An 18,371-nucleotide genomic window follows, 5' to 3' on the forward strand; every position below is an offset into this window, starting at 1 on the left:
TGGGGGAGGTCTACAATACAACCCCAATAAGGTGATCATCCCTTTCTTATTTCTCAGTTCCACCCAAATAACTTCCTTGGATGTATTTCCGGGAATATCCTCCCTTAGCACAGCTGTAATGCTATCTCTTATCAAAAATACCACTCCCCCTCCTCTTTTGCCTCCCTTTCTATCCTTCCTGTAGCATTTGTATCCTGGAACATTCAGCTGCCAGTCCTGCCCATCCCTGAGCCATGTTTCCGTAATTGCTATGATATCTCAGTCCCATGTTCCTAACCATGCCCTGAGTTCATCTGCCTTCCCTGTTAGGCCCCTTGCATTGAAATTAATGCAGTTTAATTTATTAGTCCTACCTTGTCCCTGCCTGCCCTGACTGTTTGATTCACTTCTGTTCTCAGCTGCACCTGTCTCAGATTGATCTCTTTCCTCGCTATCTCTCTTGGTCCCACAAGACTAAATTAACAAATTAACAACATTTAAGAGGCATTTGGTTGGGTATATGGAAAGGAAAGGTTTAGAGGGATATGGGCCGGGTGCTGGCAGGTGGGACTAGTTTGGGTTGGGATATCTGGTCGTCATGGACGGGTTGGACCGAAGGGTCTGTTTCCATGCTGTACATCTCTATGACTCTAACAATGAAATTACAAAGCACATTGAAGCTATAACATAAAATGTAAAGCAAAACAATCCACATTGGTGGTATTAATGGTCGTGAACAGACACTGAGAAGCTGGCTTGTAGTGTTAATGAGAACATGTTGAATGGAAGTCCTAAGATGCAAAAGAAAATACTCTTCAAATTGTAATTAAGTAAAACAAAAAAAAGTAAACTGATTTGGATCAAGATGATCTAATGTAACATAAAGGGCCATGATGTGGAGTTGCCAGTGTTGGACTGGGGTGGACAAAGTTTAAAAAATCACACAACACCAGGTTGTAAAACAACAAGTTTATTTCGAAGTACAGTATAAACTTATGGGACGCTGCTCCTTTGTCAGGTAGCTAGTGGGATAGGATCATAGGACACAGAGTTTACAGTAAAAGATCGAAGTGTCATATAATTGATGTGATGTATTGATTGCTGTTAAGTCTTCAATTGCTTAGAATGTTTTGCAGGTTTCAATTCATTAATATGTAAATCTCAGAACTTCTTTCAAGTCAAATACCTGAGATAACTTAAGATTTTATATTAAAAAAAGGGAACGGGGGGGAATCCAAGATGGCGGCGACCCAGCAAGACTGAGTCCACAGTGCTCTACCCAAAACTTGGGCAAAGTGGATCACCCACCCCCACCACACTCACTAAACCATTTATAATAGTTGTTAACCTTAAATAGTTACCTATTAATACATTTAAATAGTCTAATACTAGCTGAAAAATGAGTAAAGGGAAGGGAACAGGCGGCTCTAAGAAAGCAGGGACCCCTCCCCCACCCTCTCCCTCTTCAGCTACAGCAAAGATGTCTACAGCCACTTCAGGAGAGTTAACAATGAAGATGAGCTTTGAGGAGCTGTTTGCCAGGTAGGAGGCGAAGATTGATGCTTTTATTGATGAGTCTCGGCAGAGCAGGGAGGCACTCTCCGCCGAGCTGCAGAAGCAAGGCAGAGACATTCAGGAACTGGAGCGCCGAGGCGGAGTTGAAGGCCGCAGCCTCGGAGACTGCGATAAAATCGGCAGCTGACCACGTCCGTTTTCTCGAGAATCGAGTCCAGAACCTAGAAAACCACATAGACGATCTCGAAAATCGAGGTCGTCGAAAAAATATTCGGTTGCTGGGCCTTCCCGAGCAGGAAGAGGGAGGCCAGCTGACAGCATTCTTAGAGCATTGGCTGCCCCAACTTTTAAATCTGCAGGCTGGATCAGGCCAGGTAAGGATAGAATGGGCCTACCGGGTCGCAGTACGTGGGCCCGGCTCAACCCAGCGCCCACGCCCGGTCCTGTTCCAGCTGCAGAGCTATAGGGAGAGGCAGATGCTCCTGGAAGCCTCAAGAAATCTGGGAAAAGATCCCCAAGCTATGACCCACAAAGGATCCAAGGTCATGCTGTTCCAGGACTTCTCCCCAGCTTTAGTCCGAAAGAGGAAGGCATTCGATGAGGCGAAGAAGCGTTTAAGGGACTTAAATATCCAGTACTCCTTACGATATCCAGCGACGCTACGCCTTAGCTACGAAGGATCCATATATAACTTCGAATCACCGGAGAAGGCTAAGGAATTCTTGGACTCTCTTAAATAAACTGTAAGAGATTGTGGACATTGGTCTGCCTTTCCCATTATTTTGGTTTACATCCCTTCATCTTTTCCTATCTTTCCCCCTATGTGTGTATGTATATATATATATGTTGGGGCGTTTGGTTAATGTTGATGGGGAGAGGTGGTTACCTTATTCTATTTTACTTCTGTTTTTAGGAGCGGGGTTGTTTTTCTTTCCCCTGTTATTTTGTGGTATTATATTTAAGTATTACGTGTTGAGATTGTAATCTTATAGTTATATATTTATATATGGTATTAATATTCCCAAATATGTTTAGGTGTGGGTGGGGGTGGGGTGTTCACTGTTAACTCTAGCTTTATATTATATTTGAATTCTCCTCATTTTATTGAGGAACACCTGGGTCAAGGGTGGGGCACTGGTTGGAAGAGGGTAAGATGGACTGTGGGAGAGGAAGTGACGCTCCCTGGGAACAAGGGAGAAAATCTCCAATTCGGAATGTTTTATATCTTTTTTACTTAGAAAGAGTTTTTTGTTATATTGTTTTGAGTGTATTAGAGAGTCTTTACTTTTGTAAATTTTGTATGCTCCATGCTCGGGATGTTCTAGATAGGGTTTCCCCTCCCGAGGGGTCTCGGATCTGTCCAGATGATTATGGCTGATCAGTCGGTTAAGTGGTGCACCTGGAATGTCAGGGGGAGCAATTCGCCAGTTAAAAGGAAGAAAATATTATCAAATCTTAAGAAGGAGAGAGTTGATATAGCTCTCCTACAGGAGACACACCTGTCGGATAAAGAACACTTAAAATTACGACAGGGCGGATTTGATCAGGCCTTTTTTTCCTCTTTTAATTCAAAAAGCAGGGGAGTCGTTATCCTTGTCCGGAAGAATTTCCCTTTTAAAATTCTAAATCAGATAAAAGACGAATCTGGACGATATATTTTGATTAAAGCCCTCATAAATGGAGAGGAATATGGGATCTTAAATGCGTACTGCCCCCCGGCACACCCCTTTAAATTCATAACGGAAGCTTTTTCAAAACTGATGGCCTTTGGTGCCCGTCATACAATTATTGGGGGAGACTTTAATTGTATTATGAATCCGGAAATAGACAGGATTCCCAAGAGTACCGCTGGAGTATCTCCCAGATCTAGACAACTGGCGGACCTGAATAAAGAATTAGGATTGGTAGATGTATGGAGATGTCTCCATCCACAGGGTAGAGATTTTTCTTTCTACTCTAATCCACATAAATGTCACACAAGAATTGATATGTTTTTTGCCCCGTCGATTTTTCTAAATTCTATATCAACCTGTAAAATAGGTACTATAGCAATCTCTGACCATGCCGCTGTATACATGGAAACTAAGGTAAAGAACAATGGGATATCCGCTCGGCATTGGCGTATGGACCCCTTCCTGTTAAAAGATAGCAAATTTTTAAAGTACTTCTCCCAAGAACTTAAAACTTTTTTAGAAATTAATACAGGTACGGCTAGCAATCCGTCAATGATGTGGGAGACCATCAAAGCTTATGCACGAGGTTTGATCATCTCCTATTCAGCGACCCAGAGGAAAATGAAGGGAGAACAACAGCGTCTGCTCGAAGCTCGCCTAAAAGCAGCCGAAACAGCATACGCTGATAGACCTTCTATCACAAAATTGCAGAGGATTACAGCTCTTAGGACAGCTTTAAACACTGCGCTTACTCAAACGGCTAAAAGGGAAATATTATTTGCGAAACAAAGATTATATGAATATGGCGACAAACCGGGTAGATACCTAGCATTTCTTGCAAAGAAAAAGAAAGCCCCTCAAACTATCCCGACCATCAAGGAAAGTACAGGTACCCTGACTCATGATCATAAAAAGATCAATGCGACCTTTAAAGAATTTTATTCTGAACTATATAGATCGCAGGATTGTGAAGATAGGATTAAGAGGATGCAGTCATTTTTAAAAAATTTGACCTTCCCAGGCCTGACTCCGGAACAGGTGTCGGCCCTAAATACCCCTTTAACAGTCCAAGAAATACTTGAGGCAATTAGGCAACTTCAGAGCGGAAAAGCACCGGGCCCGGATGGTTTTCAAGCTGAATTCTATAAAGAATTTACAGGAATATTGGCTGACCCACTTATGGATATGTATAATTTTGCGTATAGTCAGGTCTGTCTCCCGTCCTCGCTGAAAGAAGCAAATATTTCTCTTATCCTCAAAAAAGGAAAAGACCCAGAAGACTGTGCATCTTACAGACCAATATCCTTACTAAATGTAGACTTTAAAATTCTCTCAAAAATGTTAGCACTAAGACTAGAAAGGGTACTGCCATATATTATAAAGAAGGACCAGACGGGATTTATTAAGGGCCGCAGATCATCCAATAATATCAGAAGGGTCTTGAATATGATCCAAGCCTGTCATCAGGGAAAGATACCAGGAGTAGTAATTTCATTGGATGCGGAAAAGGCATTCGATAGGGTTGAATGGTCATATTTATTTTACACATTGGAAAGGTTTGGCGTTGGACAGGTGTTTACCAAATGGGTTTCAACATTGTATAATGACCCCAAAGCAGCTGTTATTACTAATGGGTTAAGGTCGGATGGCTTCAGTGTGGGTAGGGGCTGCCGTCAAGGATGTCCTCTCTCACCGTTGTTGTTTACGCTGATAATCGAACCATTAGCAGAAGCCATCCGGACTGATCCTAATATAACAGCCCCGAGGATTGGTACAGGTAAACACAAAATTACCCTCTATGCAGATGACGTTCTCTTATTCCTCAGTAATCCTTTAATGTCAGTGCCTCGTCTAATTCAAGTTATTAATACATTTAGTGCATTCTCAGGCTATAAAATTAATTTTTCAAAATCGGAAGCCATGCCAATGGGTGGTCTGGCTATGATACCCCACCTAATGGACGGATCCCTTTTTCCCTTCCGTTGGTCCCTGGAGGGCTTCTTATATTTAGGTATTTTTATCACGCCAGTATTTGGTCAGCTGTATAGGGCTAATTTTGTACAATTAATGGAAAGGATAAGGCAGGACCTCCAGCGATGGAGAGACCTTCCGATTTCCTGGCTAGGTAGAATAGCATTAATTAAAATGAATGTTCTGCCCCGTCCCTTATATCCTATGAGAATGCTCCCACTGATGCTGCCAAGGCTAGCCCTACGTAAATTATATGGCTGGTTGGGCTCCTTTATTTGGAACCATAGACGGCCCCTTATTAAGCTGAAGAAGCTACAGCTTCCACAGGCAAGGGGAGGACTGGACTTCCCAGACTTTAGGAAATATCAGTTAAGCTCCCTACTAAGTTACATAGCTGATTGGGTTTCATCTGATCCACAATCAATCTGACTGGATATCGAAGCCTCCCAAGTAAACTATCCACTTACTAACCTTTTATTTTCAAATAAGAGGAAAATCATTACAGACCACTGTAAAAATCCCATAATATTAAACACAATTAAGGCCTGGAATATAATGCGGCAAAATGAGGGTAACTCACATAAAACATCCCCCCATGCGCCAATAGTAGGCGCATGGGGATTCCAACCGGGGATTACAGATGCCACCTTTAAACTCTGGAGATCCAGGGGCATCTCATGCTTAGGGGACCTATTTAAAGATGGGATCCTGATGTCCTTTGAGCAGCTGCGTCTGAAATTCGGAATACCTAATTGGGATCTCTTTCGATACTTCCAAGTTCGAGATTATATACAGAAGAAGACTACATTAATAGATAGTCTTTATAAATCAGACAGAGAACGTAATGTCCTACGACCAGCGGGGGTATCCTCCGTTAGTACTATATACCATTTGCTACATGATGGAGTTTCAGGAGACATGGATGACCTGCTTAAAACATGGGAGCAGGACTTGGGGCTAGAAATCTCTGAGGATATGTGGAATGACATTTGGGAAAATGCTAGAAGAATTACTATCTGTAACATAACTCAGGCTATCCAACTAAAGATACTTCATAGGGCCCATATAGCTCCGGCTCGACTGGCAAAATTTAAGGCAGGAGCATCTCCAATGTGTCCCAAATGCAAAATAGAGGTGGGTACTCTTGTACATTGTCTGTGGACTTGTCAGAAAATCTGCAGATACTGGACTAAAGTGGCAAATACCCTGACAGAAATTTTTGGAACGGAAATTAGGGTGGACCCTGTATCTCTCCTTTTGGGCTTTTCGAACCTCTCATCTCTGGATATGCATGGGAAGAGATTATTTTCTATTCTCTCTTTCTGTGCAAGGAAAAATATTTTGGTGAACTGGGTGGCTGAGGGCCCCCCTGGACTTTCAAATTGGCACAGATTAATTATGGAATATATCCCCCTTGACTTCCTCACAAATATGGTGCACCGAAAGACTGAATTATTTTATAAAATATGGCAGCCCTTTTTGAATTATATAAATGCAGATATTTCGGCTATCCTAACAAGGGCTTTTATTTAGTGAAGATTTCAGATCTGGCTGCTCCGGGGCCCCTTGGGAGAGGAATCCTGCGCGAATACGGGTTTTATTACATTTGATGTTTATACATTCCGAGCATGTAAGAGACTTAGGTATACACTCTGGTTAGTTATAGGTTAGATTAGTAGAAAGTTGAGTTTTGTTTTCTTTCCTTCTTTCTTCGGTTCTTGTTTTTTTTTCTTTTTCTTTTTTCTTTTCTTTGTTAAATTATGACTATTGTATATATGATTTAATTGTACATCAATGTTTGTATTTGAGAGTTTTGTTTATTTTTGTAAATTTGCAAAAATGTTAAATTTCAATAAAAATATCTATATAAAAAAAGGGAACACCTCACACAATGCCTTAAAAGTGTGAGGTTAGAGTCTGTTTGTATTCCACCCTTGAGTCAAACTGGTTTAGGGGGTGAATTTGCATTTGCAGGTTTGTATTTGCAGATACTTTTGTTTAAAACAGCAGACAATCTGTCGGGAGTCAGTTCATGTGACATTTATAAATTCCCACTTTGGAAATAAAACCAGCCTGACTCAAGGTCGGAATACAGACAGACTCAAACCTCACGCTTTTAATGCATTGTCTGAGCTTTGATGTCACTTTTTTTAAAAAAACCTTAAGTGATCTTGGAACTGACTTAAAAGAAGTTATGGGATTTACATATTAATGAATCAAAACCTGTAAGTGATTAAAGACTTAACAGCAATCTAGGTTTGTTCAATACATCGCATCAGTTGTATGACACTTTGATCTTTTACTATAAATTCTGTATCCTGTGATCCTGCCCCACTAGCTACTCACAAAGGAGCAGTGCTCTGAAAGCTTGTACTTCCAAATAAACCTGTTGGACTATAAAATGGGATTGTGTGATTTTTAACTTTGTAACACCAAAGGGTCAATTCTAATTTCGGAGCTCTGCGGGATCTCTGACTAGTGTGTATGTACTGAACAGTGCTAAAATGTACTACACTAATCATCTTTACATTATAAGTATCAGTCATCCTCAGTGGCTACTAGCTATTGTATTTATAAAGCCATGGTGAAAATCGAAGTGTGTGATGGATACAAGTCTTCCGCAGAAACTGCACATAAGGAAAACTAGCTTAGCTGAACTGTGTGAAATTCCGGGTTGAATAGAACAGAAATTCCTGATGTCACACCAGTAACAAAGGATTTTTGAAGTCTGTGATCATGGAGTAACCCCACATAAACCAGCACCATAATAAGAGTGTGATTCTATAGGGAAATTGGTAGAGAATGGTTTACTGCCAGTGAAGTTAATTTGTTGCAGTCAAAAGATTGACCATGAGTTCACGACCTTAGCTAAACCAAAATTGCAAATGCTACATATTTTGACAAAATAAGATGCTGTTACTACCCCTGGCCTGGATACAATGAGTAACAAGACAATTTGTAATGATCAAGATGGCTTATGGTCAGAATTTGTATCCTGCATATTTGGTCACTGCATGAATTTCACATGAGATTATAGGTGTCTTAATCCTGTATTGTGTAAGTGCATGATTAATGCACTTGCCCTTGAAGAGCCTCACACACAGCTCATAAGTAGAGCCTGTGGTGTTCAGATAGACAAAGCCACTGAATCCATTGACTGACCAAGACAGGACCCCCCAAATTGATCGAGTTTAACCAAGTGAAGGTCCCTGAGGAGCACCCTACTCTGGTGCATGAGGGAGATACCTATTCTTACATAGAAAGTGGCCTGACATTAGAGCTGCACTTTGCAGATTCATCATGGCACACCTCAGACTCATTTAGAATACAGTTATATACTTTAGTACTACTCTTTGGAGAGCAAAGTGTATAACTCTATTCCAAATGAGTCTGAGGTATGTGGTGAGGCTGATGTGCATGCGGTGCCAAACTTCATGGATGAGATATGTAGTCAGTCACTGCCCAAGGTGTGTGCCTGAAAAGTTTAGAGTCTCCTGTCCAAAATGGAGGCCTAAGGGAGTAAGTGGCAAGCTGGACCTACCAGGTTCTCACTCTGGCTTTCATGTTGAGAATTGTGACTATCTGGTTTCTCTCTGCCATGTGGGAGAATAGCAAGATGCATATTAAAGAGGCAAGAATAGATAATAGTGAAATGTAAATGCATGCAAAAAAGATTCTTGCCACTCACTTGCAGGATTCTCAACTCCATTTATAAATCTTGGGTGAAGGTTTCGCAAAGCTGAGAACCTTTTTTTATGTTATTGCCGTACTTACCCAACTAGCTCACCATTGCCTAAGTAAATCAGTGATGGGAATATTTGGTACAAAGTGTTCACCTTTAAAGGTGATTCTGCTATTGGATAACATTTACTATGCAATCCTAACTGTGCTAACAATTACAATAACAACAATCTAATCTTAACCAGTTTAAGATTATCAGTCAGGTTTCAAGTAATGCTTATACATATGCAAGCAGAAAGAACGTATCCAGGCATTGTATCTTTTTCAGCTGAACAGCTCACGGGGCAGCTTTTCCCTGGTACACATATGGCAGTGCCCCTGCCAATCACAGTCCATGTTCCAACCAGTCACCACCACCTTCTCATACAGAATAAATTGGTGTTCACTTTAAGATTTGATGTTCTTGCAATTCTGTTCTGATGAGTATAAAACAAAAAACTTCAACAGCATCTCTATTTCCTTCAGAAATCCTCAAGTTCTATACTACTGAGTGACTTTGCATTAAAAATTGATGTATTTCTGAAATTGCTGTGTAAGACTGTAAAATATTATTTATAAGGATTTCATGACTTTACAATCAATATATCATCTATAAAAACATTCAGCTATAGACTGTTTTAAAGTGTTTATTTGCACGTCTTCATTGAATTATTGTTTGAAATATTGTGCTTTATGCTCTAAAATTATATTTATAAATGATTTTTATTTAACTGTTACATGTAACATTATAAAGAGAAAATGATTAGTTAGTAAATGTTTTGCTCCAATATTCTTCTAGGAAATACATTCAAGTTTTTTAATCTGTTGTATCATTCTTCAAATGTCCCTCTGACTGCATCCTTATTTATGTTGGTAAACACATCAGAACTCCCACAGCGGAGCTCTTTTTTTCTATTGTACTGGGTGAGAGTTCAAAATATTCTCAATGAAAATCTTTGGTTTCATCACAATACTCCACTCTGCTGGGGCAAAAGGTTAAAATGCAGCTGCATAGCAGCATCATAATTACTCTGTTGGCACTGTTGATTGCTGTGGTGTACTCAAAAGGTGTAATTAATGGACCATGACCTTCAAACTGCTTCAGTGACTTTGCAGATTTGTGCTAAAATCAATACAGACTAATCACACATTTTCTTTATATTTTAAAATAATTATTGTGCTACAATAGCCTGCTCACTCGGCCATGTTATAGGACTAAGTAGTTCTAGATGGTTATCAGAAATCTGGCAATCTAACTTGTAAATCTATGTGAAGTCCACTGTTTAAGTCTCAAACTCTATTGGCTGTTCAGCCTAATAAATATAGTGTGCTACTAAAATAATGGCTTTTTACAAGATTAAATACTTGGCAATCATTTTCTACTTGATCTGCTGTATTTTTCTCCCAGTATTGCACATTATACATTTTCTTAGTACTTAAGAAATTAATTCAAAACACCACCAATGGTTTCCAATTGGTTTGAGACTATTAAGAAAAATCTTGTATGGAATTCCCAAATTGGCTGACAACCCTTAACTGTAGGGAATCTAATGTAAAGGTGGAACCAACAAAAGGGGGCTGCAAGGGGAGAGGAAGAGCAGATGGAAAACATTGGTACGTGGATTTAAGGATGTTGCAGAGATGAGGAGGAATGACATTGTGTAGCAATTTGTAAACCGGGATGAGGAATTTAAAATGCTTTGTAGGAAATATTTTGTGATAGAGAAAATAGGGAAGTAGCTAGAGGACACCCTGAAACAGGGCACAGTCCGCAAGTCAGGGGCTATTGGCTTGAAGTGGGGTTGCAACAGGTTCAACGGACTTGATGAAGAAAGGAAGGCTGAAAATGGTAGTTTAAGAAACATATGAGATGAAAGAGTTATTTTTGAAAAAGGGATGTGGAGGGATAGGTTCTGAGGAAAAGAAGCCATAAAGGGTATGGACACACACCATGTAGAGGTTATATAGAGAGAAAGTGGTTGAGAGGATAAAAGGCACAAGAGGTGACTTTGCAAAGGTGAGAAAATGACCAGAACATTGAATTAAAGCATCAATGAAGAGCAACAGGACTAACTGGATTCACGTAAACCATTTGTGTAATTGGGTAACTATCATGTGTAATGTTGTTTTGGAAAAGCGCACAGTTTTTAACTTTGTTCCCAAAACTGGAGATCAGATGCAATCATTTTTGAAATAATTGAAACTTGTATTTAGATTATCTGATTTAATCAAAAATTTGTTCAATCTTTCTTGAAGTTATTTAACATCGTTCAAAGGTACCTTGGCAAAATGCTCTTTCATTACAAGGTTGCAAATGCAAAACTTATCATAGACAAAAGTCAAATTTCTTTTATTGCATTACCTCTCATAACAGGTTGTTTAATAGTTTTCATTGGGTAACTAAAGGTTAAGATTAATAAACAAATGTTGACTTTTGTTATAATTAGCCATGTTTGAACAATTATGCTGTACAATAGGTTCCTTATTCTGCTTTGCTCATATGACCCAACAGTTTACCCATCTTTGAAATGTTGAACACGATGCCTATATTCCAAACCAAATGATAGTGTTGCTATTAATCCTATTTTAACTTAAGGGAAGAAACAGAAAGGTATTTGCTGGGAATACACAGTAAGTCACTTAGCAAGTATAGTGAGTCTAAAACAAAAGAAAGATTTGCATTTATACAGCACCTTGCATGACCAGCAGATATGCCAAAAGTGATTTACAGTCAATAAAGTGTGTCATATATATTGTTCGTTAGCAAACAGCAACCTCCAAAATTACATTGTGATAATGGCCACCTGATCTGTTGTGATATTGGTTGACAAATAAATATCGGCCAAGACATCAAGGATTTCCTGCATGTTTTTCTGAATAATGCCATGGGATCTTTTAAATGAGTTTGTGGTCAGGCACATGAAAGATAGTGTTTCTACCAGTGTAGCATTCCTTCAGTATTGCACTATCGTATGGATTTATATTTGTTTGGTGCTCAAATCCTGGACTGGACCTGAACCCTCAATCTTCTGAGTATGAAGCAAGGGTTCTACTGATTGAACCAGGGCTGATACACAAAATGATGCTCCAGGTGGAATCTTTCACTTTTCTCCAGTTTTCTCTTCTTTCTTCATATCGGAACACTAGTGTAAGCATCATTTAAAACAAAAGTCATATAACTTTATTTTCTAACTGGGAAGGAAATTTTGAAATCTGAAATGCAAAGAGAATTGGGAGTTCTAGTCCAGAATTCTCTCAACGTTGAGTCAGTAGGAAGGCAAATGGAATGATGGCATGTAATTCGAGAGGACTTGAGCATTAAAGCAGGGATTTATTTCTGAGGCTCTATAAGGCTCTGGTCAGGCCACGTTTGGAGTATTGTTCGCAGTTTTGGGCCCCATATCCCAGGAAGGATGTACTGGCCCTGGAATGTATTCAGAGGAGATTCACATATGAGGAATATTTGAGGACACTGGATCTATATTTGATGAAGTTTAGAAGGATGAAGGGGGATCCAATTGAAACTTACAGAATACTGAATGGCCTGAACAGAGTCGATGTTGGGAAGATGTTTCCATTGGTAGGAGAGGCTAGGATCCAAGTGCACAGCATTAGAGTAAAGGGAGATAAGGAGAAACTTATTCAGTTAGAGAATGGTGAATATATGGAATTCACTGCCACAGAAGGCTGTGGAGGCCAGGTCATTGAGTATGCTTAAGACTGAGATAGATAGGTTCTTGATTGTAAAAGGGATCAAGGGTTACGGAGAGAAAGCGGGAGAATGGGATTGAGAAACCTACCAGTTATGTTTGAATGGCAGAGCAGACTCGTTGGGCTGAATGGCTGATTTGGGAAATCTGAAATGAAAACAGAAGAAAATGCTGGAAGCCATCAGCAAAGCAGATGGTGTCAGTGGAGAGGAGGACATTAAACCTTGCCTCCTCCTTTCTTTCCTTAGATGATACCTGTTGTGTTAAGGGCTGACCAACATTTTACTTTATTTACTCCCACTTTTTAAACTTGTAAAATTACTTGTTTTCTTCTTTTCCCAGTTTTGTAATGTCAGAATATTCCCGTATGACAGACATGGAACGTGACCAGATTGATCAGGATGCCCAGATTTTCATGCGCACGTGCTCTGATGCCATCCATCAGCTGAGGGCAGAAGGTAAAGACAAAAGCATGTTAATGTGAAGCTTTTTTAAAAAAAAATATTTTGTCAAGCAGTTTAACTCCTGTGAAGGTGCAGTTGTGATTGAGACCTTGTTTTCGGAAACATTAAAAAACAGTGTGAATGGTTGGCTTATTCTAGATTATTAGTTTTATTGACTTCCTATGAAATATATTTATGAGGATGTGTGAAGGGGATGAAAGAACTTTGCAGGATTTTCCCTTGTATACAGAGGTATATGAGGCAGAATGTATAGCAGGACAGTGTTGAAGGTTGTGAAAGAAACAGCTTAAAGGATTTCTTATATTCAAGCAGCATATTTTCATGTCAGACATATGTTCCAATGTCGTTCTTGGCTTCTGTCTCTAAAGTGGCAGCTGTAGAAGCTCAAGAACAAGTTCCAATTGTTATTTAATTGATGGTTTGGTATGGGAGAATTTGGGAATGGTTTCAGGGGAAACGAGAATTAAAATTGAAAATAAAAAGAACAGATGTAAGAGGGAAATCATAATCCATGTGAATAAATCCAACTCAATTTTTCTAAGATTTTCCTAGTCTTTGCCCTCTGTATTTGCATATCACTGCTGTAACCTTAAATGCAGACTAAAATCTATCTTAATGACCAGCATTATACTGTTCCTAGCATCAAGAAAGTATCACCTGCCCCTTTTCTATTTGTCATCATAGCTATCTTTGAACTGAGGTTGTCACCATGCTGGAAATCAGACTTTTATGAGTTTTATTCCGTCTCAGAATCCATTCTCAGTCTGAAGTATTTGTGTTATCAGTCTTCTCCATACTAAGGTTGAAATCTGAACAGACATCTGTTGTCATTGAGATTGATCGCACCAGAATAGAAAACAGTCCACAGCCAAGATTTAGTGCTCCGTCTCCAGGAGCAGCTGACTCCCAGCTCTCACCATTTGTACATCAAACTCCACTCAGCCACTTAAGAGCTGACTGGGTGCTACTTGCTTACTTAAGGGCCTTAATTGTTGATGAAAAGGTTGCTATTGGATCTTCTCACTCAGCATTTAATTGCTGAGAGACCACGTATCTTTCCAGCGCCAACTTGCCCAATTGTTTGCTATTGTAGAGCCATAGAGTCATACAGCATGGAAACAGACTCTTCTGTCCAACCGGTCCACATCAAATATAATCCCATACTAACAAGTCCCCCTTATCTGCTCCTGGCCCATTTCCCTTCAAACTTTTCCTATTCACGTACTTATCCAAATGTCTTTAAACTTTGTAATTGTACTTATGTGCACTACTTCCTCAGGAAGTTCATTTCACACACGAACCACCCTCTGTAAAAAAAAATCACATCATGACTTTTTTAAATCTGTCTCCTCTCACCTTAATATTAAGCTCCCCTAGTCTTGAAATCCTCATCCTAGGAAAAAGACAACTACCATTAACTCTGTCTATACCCCTGATTATTTTCTTGCCATCTTGCTCATCACCTCCAGGGAGTGGGTAACCACATCCTGTTAATAGTGTCACTTCATTAGTGTTGAGATCACCTGAGTCTAATTCCGTCAGTTCCAACAATACCCACTGAACCGTAGCCTTACTTAGTCCTCCTCTCTTTGACCACCCAACCATTTAAAACTATTTTTTTCTCTCCCTTATCTGTAAAGTAAATTGGCTTTGTCATTATAGATGATCATGTATGATTTATGAGTTGATATAATTTATTAAGGGACATTGTGTCAGACTTCTATTAGAACCTTCGTGGATAAAATGTATGATTTAGGAGTTCCTAATGCTTCCAATTAACTATCTCTTCAACTAATTGCTAGGTTTTTCAATGAGGTAATTAGTCCATCAGTTCTGAGGAAGGTTCACCAGACCTGAAACATTAAATTTGATTTCTCTTCACAGATACTGCCAGACCTGCTGAGCTTTTCCAGCAACTGCTTTTTTTTTGTTTCTGATTTACAGCATCCATTGTTCTTTCAGTTTTTAATTAGAGCTTTGGATTATTGTTTACTTAACGTAACAGAAAAATTATGAAGTATATTTGCACTAAAAACTTGTTGCTTCCATTCCAGCCATGAAGAATGTGATTTCTCCCCAAGTGAAGGAACACAGGGAAGGTGTATTGGACTTGCTTGAAGCTTACCTGAAAAGTAACTTTAATTTGTTTTAATCAGGGGTGTGGGAAATGTTTCATGGTTTTAAGAACCATTGATTTTAAAATTGTTTATATAATGTATTACTATATTAAACTGCTTGCAAAGGATTATGATTGTACACTTCACTTAATCAGCTTTATTCTGATAGTGAATCCAAGAACTCATAGACACAAATTAGTCAACAACAGAGTCTGGCGAGAGAGCAATGCTTGAGAGTACTGAACACAAGCTAATGCAAGCCTAAACAGACTGGCAAAGTTGCAGTCAAACTGCAGAAAAGATAGTCATAAAAGGCTTAAATAGAAAGGGTTTTTATTTTTTTAACTTGGATCTTTTCTTTCATGTGCAACATCAAAGGCCAATCCTATGAAGAAAGTTCTTTCTTCTTACTAGCTGGAGTCTAACTTTATACATGCAATATCTACTGATGTAGTAAACCCATGGGAGCAAAATCAAATTCATGTCATTGTCTTTGGGATATTAGATATATCATGAGCAACTTGTGATTTCCTGGACTTTCAGAAATATTACAGTAAGCAGTTTATGAGATGTAGCTTAACTTTTAAAGTACAAAAAAAATTATTTAAAAATAAAAATAGTTAAAATAACAATGTTACCATTATGCATAGAACACACCAGTATAAAAATAACTAACATTCAGAAATAAACTGGGCCTGAGAGACTTTTCGCAAAAGCTTTAATATGAATTTGGATTCTTACTTTCACAGTACCTTCTACATGTTTCTCAGTCCTAGTATCTTAGGGATGTACTCCTGAAGATCAAACCCTGATACTTTGTGAAGTTAACCCTGACAAAGGATTTCAATAGATGTAATCCTAGTATTGCATCATCTCTGATTTTTTTTAGATGGAAATTACCTGTGTCTTCCTGTTTAGAAAAGGTGAAATGCATCCCTTTGCATAAAAACCTTCTTATGAAACAGTAAGATGTGGAAGCTCCTTGAGCAAATCCTAAAATGAAAGATCAGAACTGAATATTTGCAAAAGTGCTTTCAGCTCCATTGAAAATTTGACAAATTTGGCAGTCTCCTGTGTCTTTTTGCACACCTTCAGAATTTTGCAACGTTGGGCAGGATCCTAAGCACCCATTTGCTATCTTTTCCAATCTCCTTTGAATGCATCACTATTCTTATTCTTCTTTCTCCACAAACCTCCTCTGCCAGTGCATGGTCTGCGGTACAGTAATTAGAGTCATAGAGTCATCCAGCAAAGAAACAGACCCTTTGGTCCAACTGGTCCATGCTGACCATAATCCCAAACTAAACGAGTCCTACCTGCCTGCGTTGGCGCGATTGCAGGGTTTCAGTTATAAGGAGAGGCTGGATAGGCTGCGACATTTTTTTTCTCCAGAGCGTAGGTGGTCAAGGAGTGATCTTATGGAGGTCTATAAAATCATAAGGGTATAGATGAGGTGAATGGCAGGTGTCTTTTCCCTAGCGTGTGGGATTTCGAGACCAGGCGGGTGTATTTTCAAGGTAAGAGGAGAAAAATTTAAAAAAGATAAGAAAGGCATTTTTTTAACACAGCGGTTTATGTATGGAATGAACTTCCAGAGGAAGTGGTGGATGCAAGTATAGCTAAAATGTTTATAAAACATTTAGATAAGGATACGAATAAGAAATGTTTGGAAGGATATGAGCCAACATCTCAGGATTGACCAAATAGCAGCCAAAGTCACAAACCAATGCCATTGTTTTGAAGCTACTCCACTGTTTAGTGGAAACGAGTACTCTTCCAAACATTTTCAAAAATTATCTTAGTCCTTTGATTTGATTATAACATCTGATTATGTTTGCATTGCAAACACATACCTCTCCTCGTAAATGATTTTAAAATACTAAATACATTTTTTAACTCCTTAAATCAGCAGTTTTCATGGAAGGAATGTCATGCAGTTGTTTTGCCGGATTAGTGTAGTACATTGAATGTACTTCAGTTGCAATGGATCGAACTTCAATCTTTTGACATAAAAGAAGCAGTTTATCCAGATGGAATTGGGCTTGAGACTCCTTTAATCATTAGGTTAGATTTTACGAATAAGCATCTGTTCACCAGCATGGCCTAACTATTCAGAATGTACAGTAACAATTTTAACTTCCTTTCCAAAAATGAATATTAAGCTCTAATCAATGATTATAAATTGCATTTAGACATAATTGACCCCAAGCAGCATAAGCAAAACGCTTATCTGTTTGAATACAGACCATAATACTTCCCAAATTCTCACCCTATATAAATATATAACATTTCCCCCTCTCCTTGTATAACTATGTGTTGAACTGAATAAACAGATGAGCCAACCAATTAAAAAATTGGAAAAGATCAAACTTTTCATGATGAATAATGACACTAATTTCTTTATTTATTTCGAACCCTGTCACTTTGTCCTGCAAAGTAGTGCATTTTTATTTTGCTTATAGGAATTATAGAGGAAGACCAGGCACTGATGAGGGGTGCAAGTTGGAGTCTAGCACCCTGGGCTATTCTCATATACACTACGATCTGGTGGCTGACAGTGGAGAAGTGGTGGGGGAAATCTGTCTGAAAATGTGTTGCTGGTTAAAGCACAGCAGGTCAGGCAGCATCCAAGGAATAGGAAATTCGACGTTTCGGGCATAAGCCCTTCATCAGGAATGAATGATGAAGGGCTTATGCCCGAAACGTCGAATTTCCTATTCCTTGGATGCTGCCTGACCTGCTGTGCTTTAACCAGCAACACATTTTCAGCTGTGATCTCCAGCATCTGCAGACCTCATTTTTTACCCGGAAATCTGTCTGGTTCAACCATTCATCTGACGAAACTAAGCTAGATCGAGTTGGGAAACAGCTTTTGGTTCCAGAAAAAAAATTAAGTTCTGGATTTTAATGTTCTGTTCTTGTTTGCATTGATAAACATAATAACACAAGATATATGTGGGGTACACTATAATGGCCTGTTGAGTCTGCCCTCCAATTGTCTACGATCCCAGCTGATCTTGAGCTTCAACTCCATTTTTCCTGCCCACACCCCATATCTCCTGATTCTCTGAGAGGCTAAAAATCTGTCAAGCCCAGCTTTAAATGTATTCAACCATAAAAACTTGTCAACTTTCTTGGGGAAGAAAATTCCAAGATTCATATCCTTTCAAATGAAGAAATGTCTCCACACCTCAGTCCTAAATGATTGGCTCTTTATTCTGA

General features: G+C 39.1%; 1 protein-coding gene across 1 annotated transcript in view; it reads left to right on the forward strand.

Moving 5' to 3' along the window:
* The window catches only part of stx18 (syntaxin 18), a 155,006-nt gene that overhangs the window by 109,064 nt on the left and 27,571 nt on the right, over positions 1-18,371 (forward strand). Inside the window, exons 3-4 of the mRNA XM_060851389.1 lie at positions 12,911-13,026; positions 15,087-15,164. Coding sequence (XP_060707372.1) covers positions 12,911-13,026; positions 15,087-15,164 — 194 coding nt within the window. The remainder of the gene's footprint in view (positions 1-12,910; positions 13,027-15,086; positions 15,165-18,371) is intronic.

Source organism: Hemiscyllium ocellatum, chromosome 36, assembly GCF_020745735.1.
Source record: "Hemiscyllium ocellatum isolate sHemOce1 chromosome 36, sHemOce1.pat.X.cur, whole genome shotgun sequence".
In the NCBI taxonomy this organism is placed as follows: Eukaryota; Metazoa; Chordata; class Chondrichthyes; order Orectolobiformes; family Hemiscylliidae; genus Hemiscyllium; species Hemiscyllium ocellatum.